The sequence below is a fragment of the Carettochelys insculpta genome, chromosome 1 (genome assembly GCF_033958435.1).
Source record: "Carettochelys insculpta isolate YL-2023 chromosome 1, ASM3395843v1, whole genome shotgun sequence".
NCBI classification, from domain to species: Eukaryota; Metazoa; Chordata; order Testudines; family Carettochelyidae; genus Carettochelys; species Carettochelys insculpta.
The window spans coordinates 60871543-60895501 of NC_134137.1; the positions used below are offsets into that span (position 1 = coordinate 60871543).

General features: G+C 40.6%; 1 protein-coding gene across 1 annotated transcript; it reads right to left on the bottom strand.

Moving 5' to 3' along the window:
• Positions 1-846: 846 nt before the first annotated feature.
• Positions 847-23595, bottom strand: SERPINE3 (serpin family E member 3). Its single transcript, XM_074987513.1, has 8 exons — positions 23337-23595; positions 17792-18025; positions 14948-15145; positions 12502-12700; positions 11562-11662; positions 7223-7309; positions 2832-2915; positions 847-904 (listed from the first exon to the last, which is right to left on the bottom strand). The coding sequence occupies exons 1-8, from the start codon at positions 23593-23595 to the stop codon at positions 861-863; spliced, it is 1206 nt and encodes a 401-aa protein (XP_074843614.1). The 3' UTR covers positions 847-860.
• Between the last annotated feature and the right edge of the window lie 364 nt (positions 23596-23959).

A 23959-nucleotide genomic window follows, 5' to 3' on the forward strand; every position in this document is an offset into this window, starting at 1 on the left:
GCCAACTCCTCCCAAGACTTGTGTAGTTGTAGTTTTCTTTGTAGATGTTTCTGTACCTTTTGCTTTTTGTTTTGTTTTGTTTTTTTACAGAAAGGAATGTTAACTGTAAGCCATTCCCTTTTACCTCAGGAAGATGTGATCCAAATTTGTCTGGTCTCTGCCCTTTACCCTGTCCAGTTTGGGTGACCATTCCAGGAGCTGTAGCTCCTGCTGGCATAACTCTCTGGGTCATTGAGACACACAAGCCACCTTACCATGATAATGACTGGACCATTAAATTAGTGCATTTCCTTGTATCAGTATAACTGTATGTATACAAGCCAGAGGGTTGTGCTAATTTAACTACATTGGTATAATTATGTTCAGGCAACCCCAAGCGTAGTGTGGATTGCCAAAAGGAGACTTGCTGTGTGTCTGTCTGCTGTTTGGTGTGTGGTTTTTTTTTTAGCATTAGCCTCAGTCTAAAAAATTACCACATGAAAAATAGAAGGTAATGCAAAACTTTGTGGTGAATAGGTATTGCGTCTCTCAGCTGAGTCAGTCTTCTGCGTAAAGACCACAGATAGATTTAACACATTCTGTTGGTTTTAGCCAATCTTCTGTTAGCATGTGACTCCAAACATTTTTAAGCGTAAAAGATGCTTTTATATAGCTTCAAAATAAAAGCACACTACGCAAAATGCAAAAGTAATGCATTTTATTTACAAGGTTATTTCGTTAAACATTTTTTGCTCTTCTTTGTGGATTTTTGCAAAATAATTGCAAGTATTCGGTGTTTAATAAATATGCACAGCGTGTCACAATTTCACTGAAGGAAAGATGGCTGCAGAAGGAATAAGGGAAGAGGGCAGTGGACATACTTATTCTGACGGATTTGTAACTCTTCCAATAAAGAGTACTGAACCTGTAAATTGAAGTAAACACTTTATTAAAATTGCATACTCAAACACTTATTGCCTATACATGTAACTGCACCTAATTTGTACATGGAATGGTTAGGTTAACTGTCAGTTACATATGTTCAAATACTGGTTTTGTGGGTGCAGTTGCTGTAAGTGCGCTGCATTTTCAAAAGGCTGTGAAACCAGTTAAGGGCCAGGTTAATTTACTAATCTTGCACATTAGATTCAGTTGCTTATTAACAGGTTCTGAACACGATGCTTCCTTATCTAAATCTTGTCCAAAAAGAAAATGTCTTTGAACCTGACAAAGTAGTAATGGACCAAATTCATTTGTGTACATACAGTAGAGCTACTGCAGAGATGAATTTGGCCCATTTGATGGGTTATGCCTTATTAGTTTCCATAATTAACCTGTGTTCTAAATCACTTAAAATACCATCCCATTTCAGATGATCTTGTCTTCTCTCTAGAGAGACATGTTCCAAAGCAGAATCTCAGAGAGGAAATTGGAGCTTGTAATTACATTATAATTGGGACAGAGCTATATTTTCCTAAGTATTTGGGAAGTGTCCAGCACATTGCAGAGTATAAATACTGGGGGGAGAGATCTTGGGCTTTTCTGTAGTGAGACCTATTGTTAACTTGCAGGTGGTAAGAGTTTGGGACTTGATTCTCCCAAATAGATAATAAGCCAAACTTAAAGACATTTTTAAAAATAGATTTATTTACTCTTTTCTCTCTCCAAAGAAGACAGATGTCTACCAAAAGCATCTGTGCATTTTATCACTTTTTTGGTAAAGAGAAAAGAAAAAAATTGATATTCAGTGCTATGACTGTTTCTGATGCTGTTCTGATTAGAATGCTGTTTGGTGTTCTCTTTCTTGCTGAAGTATTTCTCTAAATTCATATTTTACAGTCCAATTTTTATTCTTTCGTACAGGTTGAACCTCTCTCGTCCAGCACTTTCAGGACCTGACTGGTGCTGAAAGAGAGAATTTGCCAGACCATGGGAGGTCAATATTGTCTAGCACATTACCAACACTTTCACTACTTACTGGGCTCTTAAAAGACATTTAGGGGTAAATTACAATTAAATAACAGCACAGAACACTCAGAGCCAGGACTGGTGGCTGTAAGCAAACTTTATCGGACCATGGGACATTTGGCCACACCCATGATAAGTGGTCATCCAGATTATGCTGGATCATGGATGTTGCCAGGTGAGAGAGTTCTGTATTAGAGAGATTCAACCTGTATGCAGCTGAGTATAGTAACAGAGAGATAGCTCTGTTAGTCTGTATTCTATCAAAACAAAAAAAGCACTCAAGTACCACTTTAAAAACTAACAAAATAATGAGCTGTTGGCTATAAATCTGATGAAGTGAGTCTGTCCCTCGAAAGCTTACCACCTAATAAATTATTTTGCTAGTTTTTAAAGTGCTACTTGACTATAGTTGAATATAGTTAGTTTTTAATTTTTTGTTCAGTTTCCTTATCAAAACCACTTCTAATACTTAACGGTGGCAGCCTTCTTTCTTTTCTCAGTTACAGGACTGATGAGGCTCCATGCCTTTCAAATAAAGAGATGCTTAAGTTTGAGGATGGGACAGGAGAAACTGGCATTGCTCCTATATGTGCTGTATCTTCCCTTTTTTGGATAAATAAACATTAGTACCCAAGGCCATCAGAGTACTTTTGGGCAATAAACTGATGCTGAAGAGAAGTCGTGTTAAATTTTCATGGTTTTGTTAACTTTTCTGCTTCCATTCTTTGTAGCCAAAAGTTTATTCTACAGATTATATTTTAAGGGAGATGTATAGCATCTGAAGTTATTTTAGAGGATAGCTCCTTATTTATGGGAGAGACTAGTAAAATGTTTTACTATTTGCTGAATGACTTACTTATACTGAATAAAGAAATCATGCATACCTGTATTGGTGTGCCTCAGGAAGAAAAGAAAGGGCCGGTCTGCTTTGAAAATAGGACTTCGAGATCTTTTCAGTAGCACCATAGCTTCCATGCCAGAGAAAAGAAACATTCACTTGTCAGTTTCAATTTCCCTTTTTGTATAGAGCACAGTCATAAAACTACTTTTTTACTACCTTAACCTTCAAGTTATCTTACTGTGATGAACATTACATTTATTTTAATTTACCTAACAGAAAAATTCTCCAAGGTAGAAGAACAAGTAAAAGTTTGCAAGGGTGAATTACTCAAGCAATGAAGTGCTGTCTACTCACTGAGTAATTATGTCTGCTTGCCTTTGAGTTTTAATATTCAACCCTGCTGTTTGTTTTACAATGTTTATATTTAAGGCTCAGTCAAGATCCCGCTGCACCACTTGCTTGTTTTGTAACTAGTTATGCATAGCTATAGCCTTTATAGTAAGTAGACAAATGACACTAATTACCCATTTTTGCAGAGGGGGGACATAGGCAGAGAGAGATGAAATGATCTGCCCAAGATCATGCTGGAAGCTTAGGGCAGCTCCATGAATTAAACACACATCTCCTGGCACCAGGGCAGTGCCTTAAGCACAAGACTGCTTCTGCTCTGAAGTTATTTTCTTTCTATATATTTAACTTAAAGTTATAAAAATTAAAACTGTGTAAATGTAACTGCCCAAATGCACTTCTGGGTAGTATAACTAATACACTGACCGAAAATAGCACATTGTAGGTGTGTAGGATATAAATAGTCACCAAAAACAATTTTAAACGTGTGTGTGTGTGTGTGTGTGTGTGTGTAATATAAATTTAGGGTAATTACAATTTTCTTTCCATCTCCCACCATCTAATTATTTCCAATTTTGTTTGTGATAAAATGCATTACTAGATTCTCCAGGTGTTTATAGCTACAGACAACTGTACTTAATAGTTAAACATGCTAAATCCAGCCAAGGCAATGCAGTACAGGAGGAAGAAAAGAGAACATCCTGAGTGAATGGCTGGCGAAAGAGAAAGCTAAGCAGGCACAAGGCCAAGCGATGCGAAAGAACAAAGGCAAAGATGTTATAAAGCTGACCACATTTGAGACAGCAGAACGTGAGTTGTGGAAAGCAGATGGCGCTGCTGTGATTATGTGCAGTGCTAAGTTTTAAATATTCTGATTCTGGCCCTCTTGCTTGCTCTTTGCAGTGTCCCCATTTGAAAAATCAAATGCACAATTACAAAATGGGGAGTAACTGGGTAGGCAACAGTACTGCTGAAAAGGATGTGGGGATTGTAACAACATCACACTGGATGAGTCTCAGTGATGTGATGCAGCTGCAAAAAGTGCTCATGTTCTGGGGTGTAACTGGAGTATTGGATGTAAGACAAGAAGTAATTAGCACTGGTGAGGCTTCAGCTAAAGCGCTGTGTCCCATTCTAAGCACAACACTTGAGGGTATATTAGGACAAACTGCAGAGAGTAGAGCAGAGTTACAGAAATGGTAAAAGGTTTAGAAAATGTGACAAGTTTTTTTTGTAAATGGCATTTTTAGTCTTGTGAAAATAAGACGGGGTCCTAAGTCTTCAAGTATGTTAAGGGCTCTTATTAAGAGGACAATGATTAATTGTTCTCCATGTTTACTGAATGTTGGACAGAAAGCAATGGATTTAATCTGCAACAAGGGAATTTTAGGTTTAATATTAGAACATACTTTCTAATTTCAAGAGTAATTAAAATCTGGAACAGACTTCCAAAGGAGGTTTTGGACTCACCCTCATTGGAGGTTTTAAAACCAGGCTGGAAAAATGCCCATCAGGGATGGTGTAGGTGTACTTGGTTGTGCCACAGTACAAGAAGCTTGATTTGATGAATTCTTGAGGTGCTTCCAGCCTTACAGTTCTATGATTCTGTGACAGATTTTCTTTCCACTCTGCCCTCTGCCCCCACCCCACACATCCCCTGAACACATTCTCTGTTCCTGAAAAGCAGTTCTTTTCAATGGGTCTGCTCCTGCTGAAATTACTGAGACTTCTCACTCCCATTAAATTCAGTGGAAAAAGGATTAGATGTCATGTCTGCTGATTGCAGTTGTACTCAGTCTTTGCTATGTAAACATTTGAAGTCATCTCTTCTATAGGGGATTTTAATTTAATTATTGATATTTTAATAAAGATGAGAATTTAAGTCAAGAAATGCAATCTTTGTTTCCATAGCAAAGTTAATTCTATAGCATGCATACATATCCTATATAAACCACAGTCAATTGTATAAACAACCAGCACTAATTCTACTTTGAACATTTGACTCAAGGTATTGCTACTTTGGGCTACAGTACCCAGAAGACTGACCTGCTCAGGGTTGATCATCTGGGGTTTAATTTCGCATGTCTAATATGGATTTTCAAAATTGACCTCTCAAGGATTGCAGTTGACCCTGTGTTCCTCACAAGACCCGAGGAGTAAGGGAGGTTGATGGGAGAAACTCTCCGGTTGATCTTCTGCAGTAGACTGTCAGGTTAGCCACACACAGTTACGTCGATTCTAGCTACGCAATTGCTGTAGCTAGAATTGTGTATCTGTGGGTGACTGACTTTGCCTAGTGTAGATGTAGCCTCAGACATATTAGCCATGTCTACACAAACGGCTTCTTCCGGAAAAACCGGACTTTTGCCAGAAGAAAACACGGAGCATCTGCACAACAAATGCACTTCGTCAACAGTTAGTCAACAAAACCCAGTACATGTTCTACCTCTGGCCAGCTATGTTCTACCTCTCCCCATTCGGGTATGACACCTCTCTCAGTGTTCTGTTGATAAAATAGCCGTGTAGACGCTCTGGGGCCCTTTTGTCAACAGACAGGGCTTTGAGTTCATTGGGCAGCCCTGTTCACAGAGCTTCCAGTTGGCCATTCTGTCGAGAGAGGGCTGGGCAGTCTGGCTTCTCTCTGTTGAGTGAGCAGATTGCTCTTTCTATCTGCTTTTATGTGTAGATATGATCTGTCGACAGAAGTTTTGCTGGGAAATCTCTTCTGATGGTGACTTCTATCAACAGGCTTCTCGTGTAGACGAGATCATTCAGCTAGACCTTTAATTGTGGTTAAGCAATACTTACTCTAGGCACAAGGAGAAGAGGCTTTACAAGTGTATCTTATGGCCCCCATTTTGTTCCCCCACATCCATAGCAGCTGGGGCCCAAATTAGCCTCTACACAAGAGGAAACAGCTGCAGCATATTCCAGGGATGTTACCAACACAGCCCATGTGCTACAATAGCCAGGAACAGCAGGCATAGAGATGGTTATACTGGCATTTTTATATACAAGGAGAATCCCCAGCTATCGTGGTAGGGCTCTTGCGACATAAAGTGGGTGGAGCAGAAACAGGATGATAAACTTTTGATTCCTGGTATTTTAAAATTCTCCACATTCAAATAGTAATGTAGGGTTCTCTATTTACATGTCAATAATTTCTGGGGTTGTGTAAAGAAAGAAATATGAAAAAGCCATTGATTAAAACCACAGTATATGCTGCGCTTGCAGGTGCGATGTTTGCATACAGATCTTTTTCCTTTTTATGTGAAATTCTATCTGCCCCAGAAACTGTTGCACAGGGGAAACGAACTTTCCAAACAAACTACACCTGCAAAGCAATGCACAAAGGTGAATCTTCAAATCCTTAACTACTGTAGTGTTTTCCTTAAAACACTGGTTCTATAAACCAGGCATGAAAGATCATTTGCCAGGGGTGGCATCTGAGAAAAATTCACAGGAGAGTGTCAATGTTGTGTCAGCACATAGAACGCTTTATGTGATATTTTTTACATGATTATATTATGTCCTCCAAAGTCATGGGGGTGGTGCATTAGGGCATGTTGTGGAAGACATAATGGAATATAATGCCCAAGGAAAAGGGGTGAGTCAGTAACAGCCCTCCTTGCCCCATAGCAAACTGTCTGTTTCAGTTGCCTTTCAATGAAATTATTTGAACGTGATAGCAGGTTTGAAGAAAAATGTTTTTGGGTGCTTGTAGTACTTCAATGCTTGCTAATCTGAAAAACAAGGTTGGTTGCATTTTTCTCAAATTTTCCAATGTTCTGAAATGAAACGTGAAAAAAATGTTTTAAGAAAGTTACGAGCAACTGAAAAAAGGACACATAGAATGAAAGTGGTTTCTTAAATTTGGAACTGATTCACCAGAACACCAAAGTATTTTTACTTTTGAGTTAAGGGAACTTCAGCTAAACCCATTCTTGCGTGCCTTTCTGAACAGGGATGGATTTAAGCAAATGTGCAAATTCCTCATTAAATGAGGCCTCAAATTATAACATTTCTTGCTGCTATATGACATGACTCAGATGCAAAATGTTACTGAAATTTGTACATCTGATTTACCTGTAGCTCCTGATGCTTTCGTACCTTTTTCTGTCACTTCAATCTTTGCTTTATGAATAGCTTCTGAAATGTAAAGACTGCCTTGATCTAACAAACCAATCAAAGCTGAGTATTAATAGTTATTACTCGTTTGTCATTATAAAATCAACACAACCCAATTTTTTTTAAAAAAAATAATACTGCCTCCTGCTCCCCAGAGTATTTGAACTCTTCCTAAATTCCTGTGGAAACCAGACGTTCCACCCCAGGTAGGTAGGACAGCTTATGTTTCAACTATTAAATTCAAAGATTAATTTAGACTAGCTAATTCATTCACCTGGGTCTCACGTGGTATAGTGGATATTTAAAATAGAGAATAGATCATGCATTTTTATCTTAACCAAAAATGGTGTATGTCAATAAAGAATTTTCAAAGACAATTTCTGAATAATGAGCAAAACACCTCTCCGCTGCTTGCAAAACATTTTAACTGTTATAGTTCATTGGTGATGACTTAGAGCATTCATAATGTACAGGATGACTGTGATTAGAATTCTTAATAGACTTTTAACCAGCACTGTTTCTCTCGGCTATCAGTTTATGGAGTTACTACTTGCAGGTATTGTTTCTAATGCTGTTCAACAAAGAGCAGCACACATGAGAGTGGTACTTTTATTCTGTTCACCAAAAACTACAAATGTTGGCTGTAAACCATAGCAATCTTGCCTTTCACCTTTTCTCAAATTTAAATTATTGTACACTTTACAACATGGCATTCACTGAAAAAGGGTTGAATTGCTTTGTAAAACAATTCCAATTTTTTATGGAATGATTAGTTTTCCAAGTGTGTCACTGCAATAACGTAAACTATAATAACCTGCTGACTACGGCCACGTAGTAGGTATAACCTAGCCTCTTGTCACAGATGTCTTCCACTGACTTCTTTCCTCGGGATAAAGTACAATTTTCTTCAAAGAGATTGTGGAGAGAGAAACTTGCACGCATGTGGAGATTGGTGTTACTCTGCTAATCTGTGTATAGTTAAGTGTTGGAGTAAGGTGGTCTGGAGGAATGAGCATGGGCCTTGGCACTGGAAGAGTATAACTTCTAATGCTAACTCTGTCACTGTGTAGTATTGGTCAAGTCATATTGTGGGTTTGTATCTGTCTTCCCATCTGTAGAGTGGGGATAGTATGACTTAACCTTACAAAGGGGTCTGAGGGTTAATTATTTAATACTATTACTATGGCCCCTTTTCGTCTCGAGAGACTATGGCTATGCAAGTAACTAACATCATTTGGAAGGCAATGGTACAGTGGTTAGCATAACATCTCAGTTCTGTTCCTTTGCATACCACTGGCTTGTTCTGTGACGTTGGACAAGTTACCGGACTCGCCTCATGCCCATACTTTCTCCATATTTGACCTACCAATAATATTTTCCCAGCTTTTTCAGACATAATTGAAGTTTTATATAAAACACTACTAAATTTTCTGCAGTAGAACCTCACAACAGACAGCTTGGGAATGGAGGTTGTTTGTAACTTTGAACTCTTATAACTCTAAATAAAACAATCTGGTTCTTTCCAGCTTTCATTGGCTGTTTGCTCCAACCCTCCTCCTCCCCCTCCCTCACAGTCACATCACACCTGCCCCTCTTACTCTCTCTACTCCCCTGGCAGGTTCTCTTCATCCACTGTCTCTTCAAAGTTCCCTCTCCCCTTCACTTTTCTTCCACTTAACCTATCACTTCCTAACTAACCTCTCCCTCCCTACTTACTCCCCACCACCAAAATTCTGTTTCCCATCACATTGTTCGTTCTGTGTGTTCCACCTGCTCCTATATCTTGTCTGTCTTGTCCGGTTACAGTGTTAGGCCCTCAGAGCATGGACATTGGTACTCAGTGTTTCGACAGCATTTAGCACAATAGAGCCCCCTTCTTGCTTGGTCTTTAGGCACTACCCTAATAAACATGATAGAATTCAACACTTAATTCGTATGTGCACAACTAGTGGGTCATTTATCCTTTTGTAGCTGCCCATGGTCAGACTCTAACCTGGGACTTCTGGAGGTTAGTGCAGGTGCCTCTCCAGCTTGAGCTAAAGGCCAGCTGTCTCTCAGCTTAGGCTGTAGAGGACACTTATTCTTTCTCTGTGAAGTGGTCTAGCTTCTATTACATGGGACACTTAACCACACCTACATGTGAGAGTTACACTTTCACTAATTCTAACAGTAAAATTTCATGTTACAAATGGCAACCTTCTAGTGCATTGGGAACAGTGAACTATTGCTGGGTCAACTAAGCAATCAAAAGAAACTCTTGCAAAAACATGTTGAGCAGGAACAGTCACTGTTAAAAATAAAACAGAATGCTGAGAAAAGTGGCACTTAGAACTATTCTCAGCAATCTTGTTCTAAAACCCCGACTGTAGAGCCCCCAGGCGATTTTTATTATTATAGGTTAAAAAGCAGTGGCACTGCTTTTCTCCTTTGTGCCTGAGCCTGCAGGTCAATTTAGAATTATAGGGGGGAAAGGGTGGTAATAAAGACACACTTAAATAATATAACAGGTACATTTTGAGAAAAAGTGTCATTCAAATATTTCTTAATCAAGAAGCACAGTGGCGGGCAAGTCATAAATAGTACAGAAGAAACTCCCCATATGCTTTGGTCCATTGTTGCTCATTCCCCTTAAGCACTTATTCTTTCTAAACAGCTGTTATACACATTTTATAATATGAACGCTCAGTGAACTTGAGCAAACATATTAACAAAGTGTTCTGTGCACTTCATGTTCCCATTATAATCAAGTGTGCTGGGGGTAGAAACAAAATCTATGCCATGAAGTCTGTCCCACAGAAGCGACTTTCCTGATCAGAAACCTTCTCTAAAGTGCTTTCTTTTGCACCAGCAAATCATCTTGGCTACGTCTACACTAGCACACTACATCAAAGTAGTCTACTTCGAAGTTAGGACATCGAAATAGGCTACTTCAACGCGTATAATCTACACATCCTCCAGGGCTGGTACCATTGACATTCAACGTTGAAGTAGCGACAGGGAACATCGAAAGGAGGCACCCCGGAAGGAAATGCGAAGCGTCCACACACACAAGCACTCCCCATCGAAATAAGGGGCCAGCAAAGCCCCAAGCCACTCCCTTAAAGGGCCCCTCCCAGACGCACTTGCCCTGCACAGCACGAGATCCACAGAGCCGACAACTAGTTGCAGACCCTGCGCATGCAGCATGGCCCCCCAGCTGCAGCAGCAGCAGCCAGAAGCCCTGGATAAGGGCTGCTGCACGTGGTGACCATAGAGCCCCGCAGGGGCTGGACGGAACGTCTCTCAACCCCTCAGCCGATGGCTGCCATGGAGGACCCAGCTATTTCGAAGTAGCAAGACGCGGATCGTCTACACACACCCTACTTGGATGTTGAACGTCGAAGTAGGGCGCTGTTCCCATGTTCAGATGGGAATAGCGATTTCAACGTCTCACTGCCTAACGTCGATTTCAACGTCGAAATAGCACACAGTGCGTGTAGACGCGATGCGTGCTATTTCGACGTTGTGCCGGCTACTTCGAAGTAGCTGGCTAGTGTAGACGCACCCCTTGTGGCTGTTCCTCCATCTAGTAACAATCCAACACTGACCAGAAACAAGTTATAAAGTCTGAGTCTCACCATAAAATCTCCATTTAAGCATCTTTGAATGCAAGTGACCAAATTGGAATTGTTTACTTAGCTGGAAGTGATACATGTCCAAGTCAAAGAACGTGGACAGTTAAGGAGTATTGTAACATTAACCAGGATAAAACTTTCCAGTGAGTAGAATAAAATCTGGCTTTTTGAGACACAGGTAGTCAGTCAGTTTTAGCATAACTACATACAGTTTTGGGGTATTATGCTTGGGGGCTGCATATTATGTTGATTTGTTGGAGTGCAGAACAGAAAATTAAAGGTACACTGAAAGGTGGAGGTACACTGGAGATTACAGGTACACTGAAAGGTGGAGGTGGATCAAAGTCATGACTATGGAATGGGTATATATGCTTGATCTCCTGCAATTCTCGTAGACTTCAGCCAGCACTTAAGCAAACACATTATAGCAATGTTCTGTCTCACTGGCCTTAATCTCTCAAAATCTTTCACCACCACAAGATTTTACTTAACATAAAATATAGTAGCTTGAAAGAAACTTCAATTCTACAGCAGCTAAATAGAATCTGCACTGTGTTTTTAATTTTCTTAGACTCAGAAGTATAATTAACACAGAAGAATCAGCTCTCCTGATTCAGTGAAACCAACATTTTGTAGACATTTACTAAATATTTATACATTTCCTATATAGGGAATAGTCTTACCTGAAATGCCTTTAAAATCAGCTTTAGTCGGATCAAACATGTCTGTAATTCCCAGGGCAGGTAAAACCACTTTCAAGTCAAAGCGACTTTGAATTCTGAATCTGAAATTAACACAGTAGATTTCATTTAAATATGTATGTGAACTTTGTTTTTGTCCCTTATTTGTGCTTTCTTTTAAAAAAAATCTGTAGTTGTAAGTTGGAATGCAGCATGGAAAAAGAATATTAATATGCAAAACATTTCCCAGTGTTTCATTAGCGTGGAGAATGTACTTATGGGGGTATGAAATAAAGCTTTTCTGTGCTTATTTGATGTGCTAAGTACATCCAGGAAATGCCCTCTGTCTTTTGCACCCACATGGTACATCATGGCATTCCTTTTTTTAAAATGCTGTTGGATCACGTGCAAATTCCAGCAACAGTGAAGAGCTGGAGTGATGGACTGAATGAACTTGCCCTGTGCATAGAAGAGATGCAGTTTTTTGGGATAGTTGCTAATATTAAAAGCACACAGGAAAAATGCTTTTAAATATTTAGACAACTCTCTTTAAAAAGTTTTGCTTATGAAGCAAAAAGGAGCAAAAATGGGCACAAATACTTTTCTTCCCTTTGTAAATTTTGAAGCATTATTGTGACCCCAACCAACTTTTATAATACTAGGACTTGTAGAATCACATTCATGTTGGTTTTTAAGTAATGGTTTAGTTATAGCATATAATATACATATAGTATTACGCATGCCTGAACCCACTGCTGACTACAGATGAGAGAGGGTGCTGTGCTTTGCTGATCGTGTGAGCAGATTTGAAAGTGTCCTACAAAAAGGACAGACTGTCTACACATCATAGATTATGTCAACAATAAAGGACACAGCACAGCTCTGACAATAAGAGATGCAGTTAAAGGATGGCCATGCCCTCAAGAAGTATAGAATCACTCACCTAGGTAGAAAAACATCCATCTTCATTCTCTTTAAGCTGTTGGCCCAAAGGGTGATGACATTAGATGACAGGTGTGACTCAAGCAGGGACAGAGATGTCCTCCTGTCATTGGGAAGCACCACAAACATGCTGACTCTTTCCCCCAGATAAGGTAACTCAACCACACTGAGCTGCTCCAGCGATGGAGCGTGGAACTGACCTGCAGGTTGGAAAACAAGGCTTCGCATCACTCAAGGGAAAAAGCAATTCTGAGGAACGAGATGGTTGAAGGTGCTAGTACAAGGCTTCAGAGTTTGGCTTGAACATGGACCAGGCTGTTGTCACAGTGAAAGTCACAGGTCCTGCATTAATTGTCTCAATCCACTCTGAAGCAGATGTATGTCCCCACCACATATTTGATAACATAAATAGCAATAACTGATATATTTTGTGGCTGTCTCTGTTGCCAGTCCACTGACACCGGGTGATTTATCTGTCTTCTCACCCTAATGGTACTCCTACATGGTCAAGGTTGAGGAACTTTGAGTGTGGGGGATGGGTGAGTTTACAATGTAACTAATCTTGCTACAGTTCTTTTTGAATAAATATATTACTTTATTCTCCAGCTCTTTTAATGTTGCATGTTTCAGTAGAACTACACTTACTAGCAAAATCACTACACTCAGTACACTTACTAGCAAAATCGCTACACTTACTAGCAAAAAAATGAAAAAAACCAGCTCCCACTTGACTCATTGAGAAGTACTTTGACCAATGGTCTTATCCCTCTGCCCAGATCAATAGCACAGGTTAAGCTGCTTTCAAGAAGCACGTAGTTTTATTGAACTACAAATCAATTAGAACCCATCAGACAGAAGTCATTAAATCTATAACCACAAAAGAGGATAAAACTTAATAGATCTTCAAATGAACAGGGTACAGCATCCATTAATTTAAGTGTCCTTAACATTAACTAGTTGCTGACTGTGTCACATAGATGCACGTAAAACTTTTTTGCAGTGCAATGTCACAGCTCTGCTAAACCCGCTTAAGGAGCCAGTGTTCTAATGGGATAATGACATGTCCTACAACAGCTCCTGTGGTGGTCAGCCCAGAGAAGCCGTCAAGTGTAGAGTGCCATTATGGGCCGTGCGTGGAACAGTGAATCTCAAGCTCAGGCCCCCACCTTTACTGAGCTATTGCATTTGATGCTTTAGGAGTAGAGAGCTTTTTTCTATTTCTTTACTCAATGATCAGTAGTTATATTTGCAGTCTCATGAATACCAATGTGTAACAGTAATGTCTGTATAAGTAATTGGCTACAAATCATTACGAAATGTCAGTAAGGTTCAGTGGGTAGTGCACTTTCTTTCTGATGAGCATGGGAGCCAGTAGACAGTCAGGTTTAGATTCCTACCAGTGTAGCCTTTGCAACATAGCCTGAGAGAGGGCACCATCCTGTCAATGAGATGTTAAAACATCAGCTATCCTTTCTGTTGTCTTCACGCTGCTCTCTAGGTCTAGATCCCACCCTTTTCCAATTGAGAAGGGCTGAATTCCTGGGTTCTGCTTAACATTTCAGCTCTCAGTGAGAGTCCAACCCTGCTCTCGCTGAAGTAAGTAGCACAGGGGTGGCCAACCTGTGGCTCTTGAGCCGCATGCAGCTGTTTGAGCCTTTAAATGCAGCTTCTCAGAGTGACCACCAGCCTGCTCTGTGCACGTGCCCGGCTGCTTGGTGGGAGAAGGGTGTGGCGGCAGCAGCAGTGTGGCATCAGCTCCTCCTCAGAGCCACACGCTGGGAGTTCCACGTGCCTGCTCTGCGCATGCTGCCCTTTACTTAGGGGAAGAAGGGTGTGGCAGTGGTGGCAGCTGTGGTGAGTTGCTGACATGGAATGAGGGAAGGGACTGGGGTGCCTGGCTCTGGGGGAGGACATTTATTTAGAGCGGGGAGGGCTGGGAATACCTGGCTCTCAGGAAGAGGGAGGGCATTGAGCCATGCGTTTTATATATATATATTTTATGTATCCCTATATATAAGGGTATATAAAATATAAATATATGTGGCTCTTTGCATCCTATCCACAGCTGTTTGGCTCACCACCTCTAACTGACTTGCAGTAGGAGTTCTGCTATGTACTTCAGCGAGAGAAGGACTGAGACCGAATACAAGTTCTAAAGTCCAAGCCTACACTAATGCTGCCTTTAGGCATTACTGACTCCTGTTTTCACCTTCCAGCATCATTGAACTGCAGTATCTTTTTCAGGAGACGTTTGGATAGAAGCACAATGCACACAGGTTTTAGAGATCAGAGAAAAGGCCTAGTTCTGAACTTTTTTCCCATGGCCTTTTTCTCCATGTTGGTGCACACCTAGGGCACAGCAGGCAATACTGGATGTAAATGAATTAAAATTGCATGTAGCTTACAGTACAGTTTTATATGTCAGATGTGGCATGCGAAGCAGTTACCATAATTGACTTCGGCCATCTGGTACATTGTGGGCACTTCCAGGGTAATGCCCTCCGCAGTGGTAAAAGGCAAGAACTGAGTGTCTTTGAAAGAGAATTTCTCTTGCCATATGCTTTTAAAGTACATGGTGCTCACCACAGCCATCTGGTTAAGTGGTGAATCAACTGTGTCCAAATATATGCAGTCTGCTTCTCCACCTGTGCAAGAAAAGGAGAAGATGAATTATCGCTCCCTTATGCTCCAAAGTATCTGTTAGTCTATAAGATGCCACGGGACTTCTTGTTTTTGCAGATGCAAACTAACATGACTACCCTTCTGTCACCACTCTGTGTCATCTGCACACATGCATTGCAGAGGTAATCCTGCAATTCTTTTTTTTTTTTAAAGTGACATTATACAGGGTCAAATTATCAAATTATTTTTTCAAACTTTTCTGAACCCTTTTGTTCTGACAGGCTTATAAAAGTGGCCCAGTGGCCCAGATGAGCAACATTCTGCCTATAATAAATTAGAGATGAGGGTCACTCTGACATTGTCATACTTTTGTTCATATTTGGCACTGAAAACTAGTGTATCTCTTACTTTGTCTTGGCATTTGCTACATTCAACATCAGTTACACACCTGCATATTTTTAGAGAGCAAACTAGGTGGATTCTTGGCTTTCTCTGGTATGACAAAACCTCTCTTAACAATTTTCAGAGTTAAAACACTGTTGCTAGCTTTACTTTCTGTGGGTGTGTCTACACAGCAAAGTTATTTTGGAATAGGGGCTGTATAAACAGGGAATTGGGGCTATTTTGAAATAAGCTATAGTGCTTCCACTAATCCAAGATAGGCTCTATTGCATGCAGATGGTCTATTTAGAAATATGTTATTCTAGAAAAATCTCTTCTGGAGTAGCTTATTCCAAAATAATGCTGCTGTGGAGACACAGCCTGTGTTAGAAAGTTAATTTAAAGTAAGCCCTTCTAGTTATCTTAGAATATGAGAGATGATTACCACACTGGAGATCAGGAAGGAATTTCTGCCCAGGTCAGACTGGCAGAGACCCAGTTGTGTTTTTTTGTTTTTGTTTTTTTAACCTTTCTCTACAATGTGAGGCCTGGGTCATTTGCTGGTTTGAGCTGGATTCTCTGTAACTTGAAATACTTCAGTCAAGTTTTGAGGATTTCAGTAGCTCAGCCAGAGGTCATCGGCCTATGACAGAGTGGGTGGGTGAGAGTCTGTGGCCTGCAGTGAGCAGTCAGTCAGACTCAATGAACCTGATAGTCTCTTTGACCCTGAAAGCTTTCCATCTTAAATGACTGCATAAGTGCTTTGCGCACTAATTGAAACGGAGTGGTAAAACTATGTTACATTTTAGCTGAACATAAAATTACACACTCAGACTTTGGTAGCATCAGTGATTTAATAAACAGGCCTTGAGCAGGGTTGTGTCCTTCTTACCATGGAATAAGGGCTTTGGTGTGATGTTTTCCAGTTATTCCAGCCATTTTATTCACATCATGTGGAGGAAGATGCACGAGGGGTTTTATGCTCCCCCAGTTCCACCCCCCAATGCACCCACCAGCTGTGACACAAGGGGACAAGCTTAGTAAGGTGGCCACAGCCTGTGCTGCTCTCCAGGCGCTTTGTGCTGCTTCTGGTGAGTGCAGGAGCAATCCCACACCACGCCCAGAGCGGCATGACCCGAGAGCAGCACATCCTAGAGCCAACTTGCTGTGGGTCACACTGCTCTTGGGCCAGGCTGCACTACTTTGGGACACCCCCACACTCACTGGAAGCAGTGTGGTCCTGACAGAAGAAGAGGTGGGCAGGGGTGGGATGTGGCACAGCAAGGAAGGAGTGGGGCAAAGCAAGGGCAGGGAGAAGCAGGTCTCAGAGTGGAGGGGAGTTATTCTGGCCCTTACCCCATCTGGGGAGGAGCACATGGCCAGTGTCCCTCCCCCCATCCCCTGGGCACTCCTCTCACGAGTCGCCTCTGTTCACATCCTAGCTATGGAAGCCATTGGCAGTGTCAAAAATGTAGAAAAGCATCATCCAAAGTGCAAACTGACATTGCCAACGTTTCCTGGAGCAATCGTTTTCTGTCACAAACTTCCATTATAGTTCTGTTGGAGGAAGATAGATGGGACTTCTCAAAATCAATTAATATCCATCTGAACGTGCATTTTTAAAATCACATTCATTACCAGCTTATTAAACCAATGGCCAAATTCCTTCCTGGCATAACATGCAAAATCAATGACATGAACCGTTGATTAATCTGGCCCAAAAATCTAATGTCTTAGAGTCATTTTTTCACTAAGATTTGGATTTAGTTCAATTAATCTTCCTGGTCACGTAAAGGAACAAAGCTAGCTAATTCATCTTCTGTTTTTGCTGTACAAACAAATGGGTCCCTACCTAAGAGCACCTACACTTGATTTTACTGGAAATGTTCAGTGTGGTGAATGCTACACACAGTGATAGCTTGAAGAATTTGGCTCTAGCTAACTGTTCTTAGGACATGCCCAAGAGGTTGGTGTTTTTACCCTATTTTACAAAGCAAGGGACTAAGGCAGAGTGGTTAAGGGCTTGTTCCCATAACCTTTTATTTATGTACCTAGACTTTACAGCCTTGTCCAAGCTTATGCTGAGCCTATATCAGCACTGTACTCACAGCACAGATGTTCCTGGTCCCCACCCTTGTGTTCAAGACCACTAAGCTATGCCTCTCTGTATAGCACATAGTACTAAACTTTATTATATTTTGTTAAATACTGTAGTGTTAACTGCTAGTACTGGCCACTTTTATTACCCCTGTGTCCTACAGAATCATCTCTATTTGTTGTTGTTTTACCTTCAGTGTTACTGGTCAACCATTCATTTATCTGTGAGGCAGTCCTGTTAGGTTCACTGAAGTTGGTTTTTTGCAGGCTGCTGTTTGCCCAGAGTGCCATATGGTCAATGAAACAGGGAGACAGGTGACCTCCTGCTTGCACAAATAGGGCACATGCCAGCTGAACCACAGGGCCTTGACTAGAGTTGGTCATGTCTTCATATTCAGCATGTAAGAACTCCTGCACTCTTGGATCTGCCAGACAGGAAAGAAATGACTGCTATAATTCTCATTTTGAAGCTAGCAATGGCAAAAATAAAGTGTTAATAATAATTCACCGCCGAGGAAGTTGTCAGCACTTAGCAAATAACAATGGACCATTTCTTCCTACATGATAGTAACAGCATCTGTCGGGGATGATGATAGGGCCTGCCGTGAGGGCAGGGGACTAGACACGATGACCTCTCAAGGTCCCTTCTAGTTCTATGTTAGATAGGGTAAGATCTAGTCTGGGGAGCAATAGCTCAGTAGTTAAAGCATTGGCCTTGTAAACCCAGGGTTGTGAAGTCAGTCCGTGAAGGGGCCTTTCAAAGGTCCAGGGCAGGCTAGGTTCTGCTGTCAGGACTGTGAACTGGACTTGAGGTCCCTGTCAGCTCTATGAGATATGTATATATCTCCATGTTTCCACTTAACATGACGAAGGCCCAATGCTTATTGGACCCTCTGGATGCTACAGCAATATAAAGTAATTCAAGTACGTGACACCATTAGTGACGCAGAGGCTGTTGCCAAAGGGGACACCTCACAATACTCTGCAGATACACACAGGTTTTCGTAGCAAAACACAGATGACATCAATAGAAAGAACAAAGGTCCACCAATGTTAGCTTCTGCCTCACTGCAATCACCGGAAAATTATTGTCTGGACTAGATGCCTTCATTCTAATAGATGAACCCTACTTCAGAGGAACATGAAGAAACCCTAAGACAGAGGTTGGCAACATGCAGCCATGTTAATTTTATATTGTTGTAATCTTTTAATCAAAATGTCATGTAATACGTTAAATGTTTTACAGATCTAAGTTATTACATTACCACTACTCTCTTTACCAGCCAACTTTGCAATCTTCTCAAAAATGGACAATACATTTTCCATAACCCATTTCTTACTGGCAGTAATTATATTACTCTCCTTTTATTCTTTATTAATCAAGTCCCACAGCAGCTGCTCCATTATCTTTCCTGGAATAGATGTTCACAGCAAGTTCAAGTAAGATTGTAGAAGTCCAGAAAGAACTCTACCTTTAAGTGTTAAACTAAAATGGACACAGTTTATGTGCTGGTCCAAAAATAAAAGGTTAATACTATCCTGGGTGGGAGTTCTTACTATTTTAAAGTTTCTCTTGTGTTTATAATCACAGTTTCTAGTAGTAGCTTCCCTGAAGGTTCATTAAGCAGTTATTTCATTCTGTCATAATTTTGTTAGACAAACGCCTTTATGCTCTCACTCGGGTTCTCAGGCTTTGTGAGGAAATGAGTAACGCCTTTCTTACTACTACAGGACTTCCCGCATCCTGGGACTTGAACTTAGTCTTAATGATGTTGATGGGTCCACTGTAAAAGTCCCTGTCCCAAACTTCCTTAAAATAGCTGTCAGTCAAAATGGCTTTTTAAAAAGCCGTTGCCTCTGCTAGGATGGTTAGCAAGCCCAGTACCTTGATGGCCTCCATTCTACACAGTAGTACCTAAAGAAAAGGTCATTTTGAGACCTTGCCTCAACTTAATGTCTCAGGTGTTCTCAAATTTTCATCTGTGGAAGCATATTTCCCTCCTCATTTTCTTTCCCAACCAGATGGAAGACCCAAACTCACCCAATGGAGCACTTGGCTGCAAAAAGAGACCTGTGCTATTATCTGGACTAGTCCCTGAGTCCCTTAGGAGGATCAAACTGCTTATTTGTTGCCCACAGGGTGGAGGATAAAGGGGAACCTATTAGTAGCAAGCTGAATTAAGAAATGTATTGAGCATTGTTACTCCTTCACCAGAAAACCAGAAACTCCTGGCTTAAATACACACTCTAGTAGGACTACAGTTGCTTCTGTAGCTTTTCTCATCTGGGTTCCTATTGTAGAGCTTTACAAAGCACCAGTGTGGAGTTTTGACACAGTTTCACTCAGCACTATTGATCGGATTTGGCATCACATGGCAAGGCTTGGTTTGTAAGGTGGTGCTGGGCCTAGAACTCCTCACCCACCACTGCCTGATGGTGGCATCACCAGCTAAACTCCCATGAGTAGGAATACATAGAGGCTCTCAGTGAAGAAATAAGGGTTCTTACTCATTAGTAACTGCTGTTCTTTAAGAGTTGCCTGTGTCCATTCACAGCACCCCCAGTACCTCCTCTTTACCTCAGCATCCTTTATGCTTCAGGACTCTGTAGGCTGGGGAGAAGGAACTAAGGTAGCCTAGGGGAGGGGTGGTGGTTGCACTGCCTTTTATTCATGGAGCTGATGATGTCATTCTTCTGAGAGTGCTACTGCACCACCAGTGGATGTGACCTGATGTGGACCATTCTGAAGCTCAACACTAGAGGGATTAGACACCATAAATGTGAAGGCAGAGAGGCAACTCTAGAAGAACAACAGTTATCAATAAGTAACTCTGCTGTTATACATTTCCTGGGGGTGGATACAGTTGCTCATTATAGGGCTTTTGAAGTCTTAGAATACAATAATGCTTTACATCTTAATTAATCTAAAAGCACCATATAAGAACTAGGGTGTTAGCAGCAGCATCCACTGTACAATCCACTAAGCTTTGTTTTATCTGCAAGGTGGATATGCCGGGGAGAAAACTCTGGAGCTTCCCCTTCTGGATTTTTCTCTAAATCATTCTGTTGAAGGGGTGAGGGGGACAGACATGCATGTGCCCTTATATCGCCTGGCTTTTGAGATTCTGCTAGAAGAACAGCACTGTCATTAAAGTAGCCATTTGCTTCCATGCTGGCCTCAGAACCTCCAGCTCGCCTCAAATGAATGTCATGCCAGAGTTTCCTCTTGCAGCATCTGGATCCCAAATCCGCTCTGAAATTGTGTGTGTGTGTGTGTGTGTGTGCGCGTGCGCGCATGTGCATGGCAACATGGAGGGAGCCTTGGCCTGCATTGATTTCTCCATGGAGCTAAGGGAGGGAGGTGGTGTGTCCAACCTTTCTTCTGGAGTCAAGAGTAGAGGGGCATGGTGCTATGGACGTTGTGCTACCCAGCCTCCTGCTAAAAAGAAAAAGAGAGACTCTAGGAGACAAGCTCCTCCTTCAGCTTAACACACAAAATCACCTGACATGAATCTAAAACATACTGAGCAGGACATTGTCACATCAGAATTTGGCTTTATACTGGGACTTGGCTTAAATTTACTTTTATAGATCCTAAAACTGCTACAAATGTATCTATGAAATTCTCTGTTCACAAATTGTGATTGAAACAGATTGTTGTTTTTTTTAAATACATTAACATCCCTCTGAAGTATCTCCAACTTAGACACTTTGGTAGTGCGAGAGAACCTTAGACAGAGATTGGCTTCAACTAACTATAAATGAAAACATTACTCTCTTCTTTACCTCTTTTCAAAGGAGGTGAAATCTATATAGGAAACAAACAACATATATGGGGAAGAAGCAACATAGATTTCAAAGTATTCTTCCTGTTTCAATAATCAGAGGTGTTGTTTATTATTATTATTTCATTGCATTATAACAATATCTAAAGACCAAATGGAAATCAGGGTCTCACTGTGCTAGGCACTAATACAAATACACACGACAAACAGTTCCTGGCTCAAAGAGCTTCAATCTAATTGGACAAAACAAAGGATGGGAGGAGAAACATCAGCACAAAGGTGAAGTGACTTGCCAAAGGTCACACAGCAAGTTAGTAGTAGAATTGGGAACAGACCTTAATTTTCTTGTTTGCCATACCAATGTCCTATGAACAGGACCATTCTGCCTCAGAACTTTTTAAGTATATAGGGCCAGAGTCTCAGATTTCAAAATGGCCAGTATATACTACCCGAGAATCCAGGCCATGATTTTTAATCTAATGGAGTCCCATTAATAATCCACATGAAGATTACTATGGCATAGTGTTAAAATTTAGCTTTATTAATCTTTAAGAGAAAAATATTGAACTCCTCAAACAGATGTCAAGAAGATTCAGACATTTTTAGGTGTAAAGTGCCTCTCTCGTACGTTTTCCACTAGTATGCGAGTGTTTGGCAAGCTCCTATGAGGATGTAAGAACTCAAAGATGATAAAATCAGAAACAGATGTTATACGACAGGCAGTATCCCCAGCTTGTAATCTCAGTAATACCAAAAATCTTAGCTAACTAAAGTTTTATTTTTTTATTTGTGGGCCTGTTCAGAACAGCTTTCAAATATTTTGTTTGATATTTGTTATTCAGACAGACAAATCTTTATGCAGCATTTTGTTCAGACTGTGCTAGAACAGATACTAAGAAAGCTGCAAAACATTCAAAGTGATAATTAATGACAGGGAGAGCTGATTCTCCCTAAAGGGTGAATTTTTTAATGGATATTAATGGCTATCACTGTAGTTTTTACCAGATTGATGTATTTTTGTGCCACATCCCTCATTATAGTTAAAGGCAGAGCTACAAAAATGTTAGCACCAAAGTATAACAGAGATGTGCAATTTGCTATCCACTATGTAAGTATGTGAGAGAGTTTTGTTCACTTCAGAGAAAACTTTTATTTGATCTCTTTCAGTTGTGTGAAGGACAAACATCCCATGTGGGGAAACAGGTTCTTTCTTTCTGGAAGTTCATTATTGCTACTACCTGTGTTCAATAGGGTATTCATACTGTACACATTGTGTATGCGAGGTGAGAGAAAATATGTAGCACCTATAGATTTTATCTCTATGTAATAGCTGGACTGAATAGGAAAGGTCATTTTTGAATACCAGTGCTTTACCAAAAGGTAATAATGACTAAGTAAGGCTACAGAACACAACATAGCAATCTCTATAACTTTTAACTTTCACCTTTGTGTGATGAAAAGAAATGCCATGCTTAAGAAGACTGATGTCATCTATAAAGCTCAGACAGTAAATATAAGCTACAAATTTTGATGATGAGACAGCCATCTGTTTTCTATAACCACTGCGCAGATCATGAAAAATAGCTATTGATCCATTGTGGCAGGTGGTAGGCTTAATCTTTGGTTAAAATGGAAAGAATAATCTGAGAATCCAACATTAGTTTAGCTAGAGTTACATGCTCCTTCCAGATTTTCATTTTTAATGTATTTGTTTTAAAGTGCAGCAGAAAAAGTGAGCATTACTCAAAAAGAAGTAGAAAGAATACATGCATAGCGATTGGTTAGGCAGTTCCTAGGATTCAATCAAATATGGGGAAAAAGCCTCAATGCATTCTGCACTGTTGTAGACCTTGTTAATTAGAAAGAAGTTTAGTCTGAGTGCGTGTGGGTGCTGTCTCCTTAGCCAGGGAAGCTGTAATTATTAAAAATAATTTGTCAAAGTGCACATTACCATGGATGTTGTATCCAAGAGCATTTTCCAGCTGTGTAAAGGTGTTCCCTTGAGCTCCGAACTGCAGCAGCCCCAAAGAAAGGGCCACGCTTGCTGGCGCAACTATCAAGTTAGTTCTGTTCTCCAGTTCTGCTAATTGCTGGTAGAGGCTGATGTCAAATTCAGTTTTCAACTCCCTTAGCTCATCATAGAGGTCACAGCTCCCATCATTTAAGAAGCAGGAGCACAGAATGAGCACAGTGAAGACAAGGGGCAACATGAAGGAATGTTGCAGAATATCTCCAACAGAGAATTACACCTGTAATTAATAATGTACATATTCAGAAAATCATAAGGATGGATGAAGTGAACTATTACTCTACATTTTCCTTATCCTGAGACTTTCCATGGAAATAAATACTGTAAAAATTTTACCAAGGCACAGTCCTGTCAGCATCATGCATAAGGAAACCATCTTAGGACTTCGATGTGCTTTCACCAGCTAACAATGTCCAGTCTTCCTCTAAACAGCAGCCAGGATAGCAACTCTTATTTGATGGGTGACCATTAAAATACACACGACCCAGATATGCACCCACAAACAATTATTCATCCGTCATGGTATAAAAAGCAGTTGTCCAGCA

Excerpts from the sequence above, each read along its gene's own strand:
- SERPINE3 (XM_074987513.1), bottom strand. The coding sequence starts at position 23,595 with ATGTTGCCCCTTGTCTTCACTGTGCTCATTCTGTGCTCCTGCTTCTTA. Across the intron at positions 15,146-17,791 it reads GTTGACCAGTAACACTGAAG|GTGGAGAAGCAGACTGCATA; the intron begins GTAAAACAACAA and ends TTTCTTGCACAG. Across the intron at positions 12,701-14,947 it reads GATGGCCGAAGTCAATTATG|GTCAGTTCCACGCTCCATCG; the intron begins GTAACTGCTTCG and ends TCCAACCTGCAG.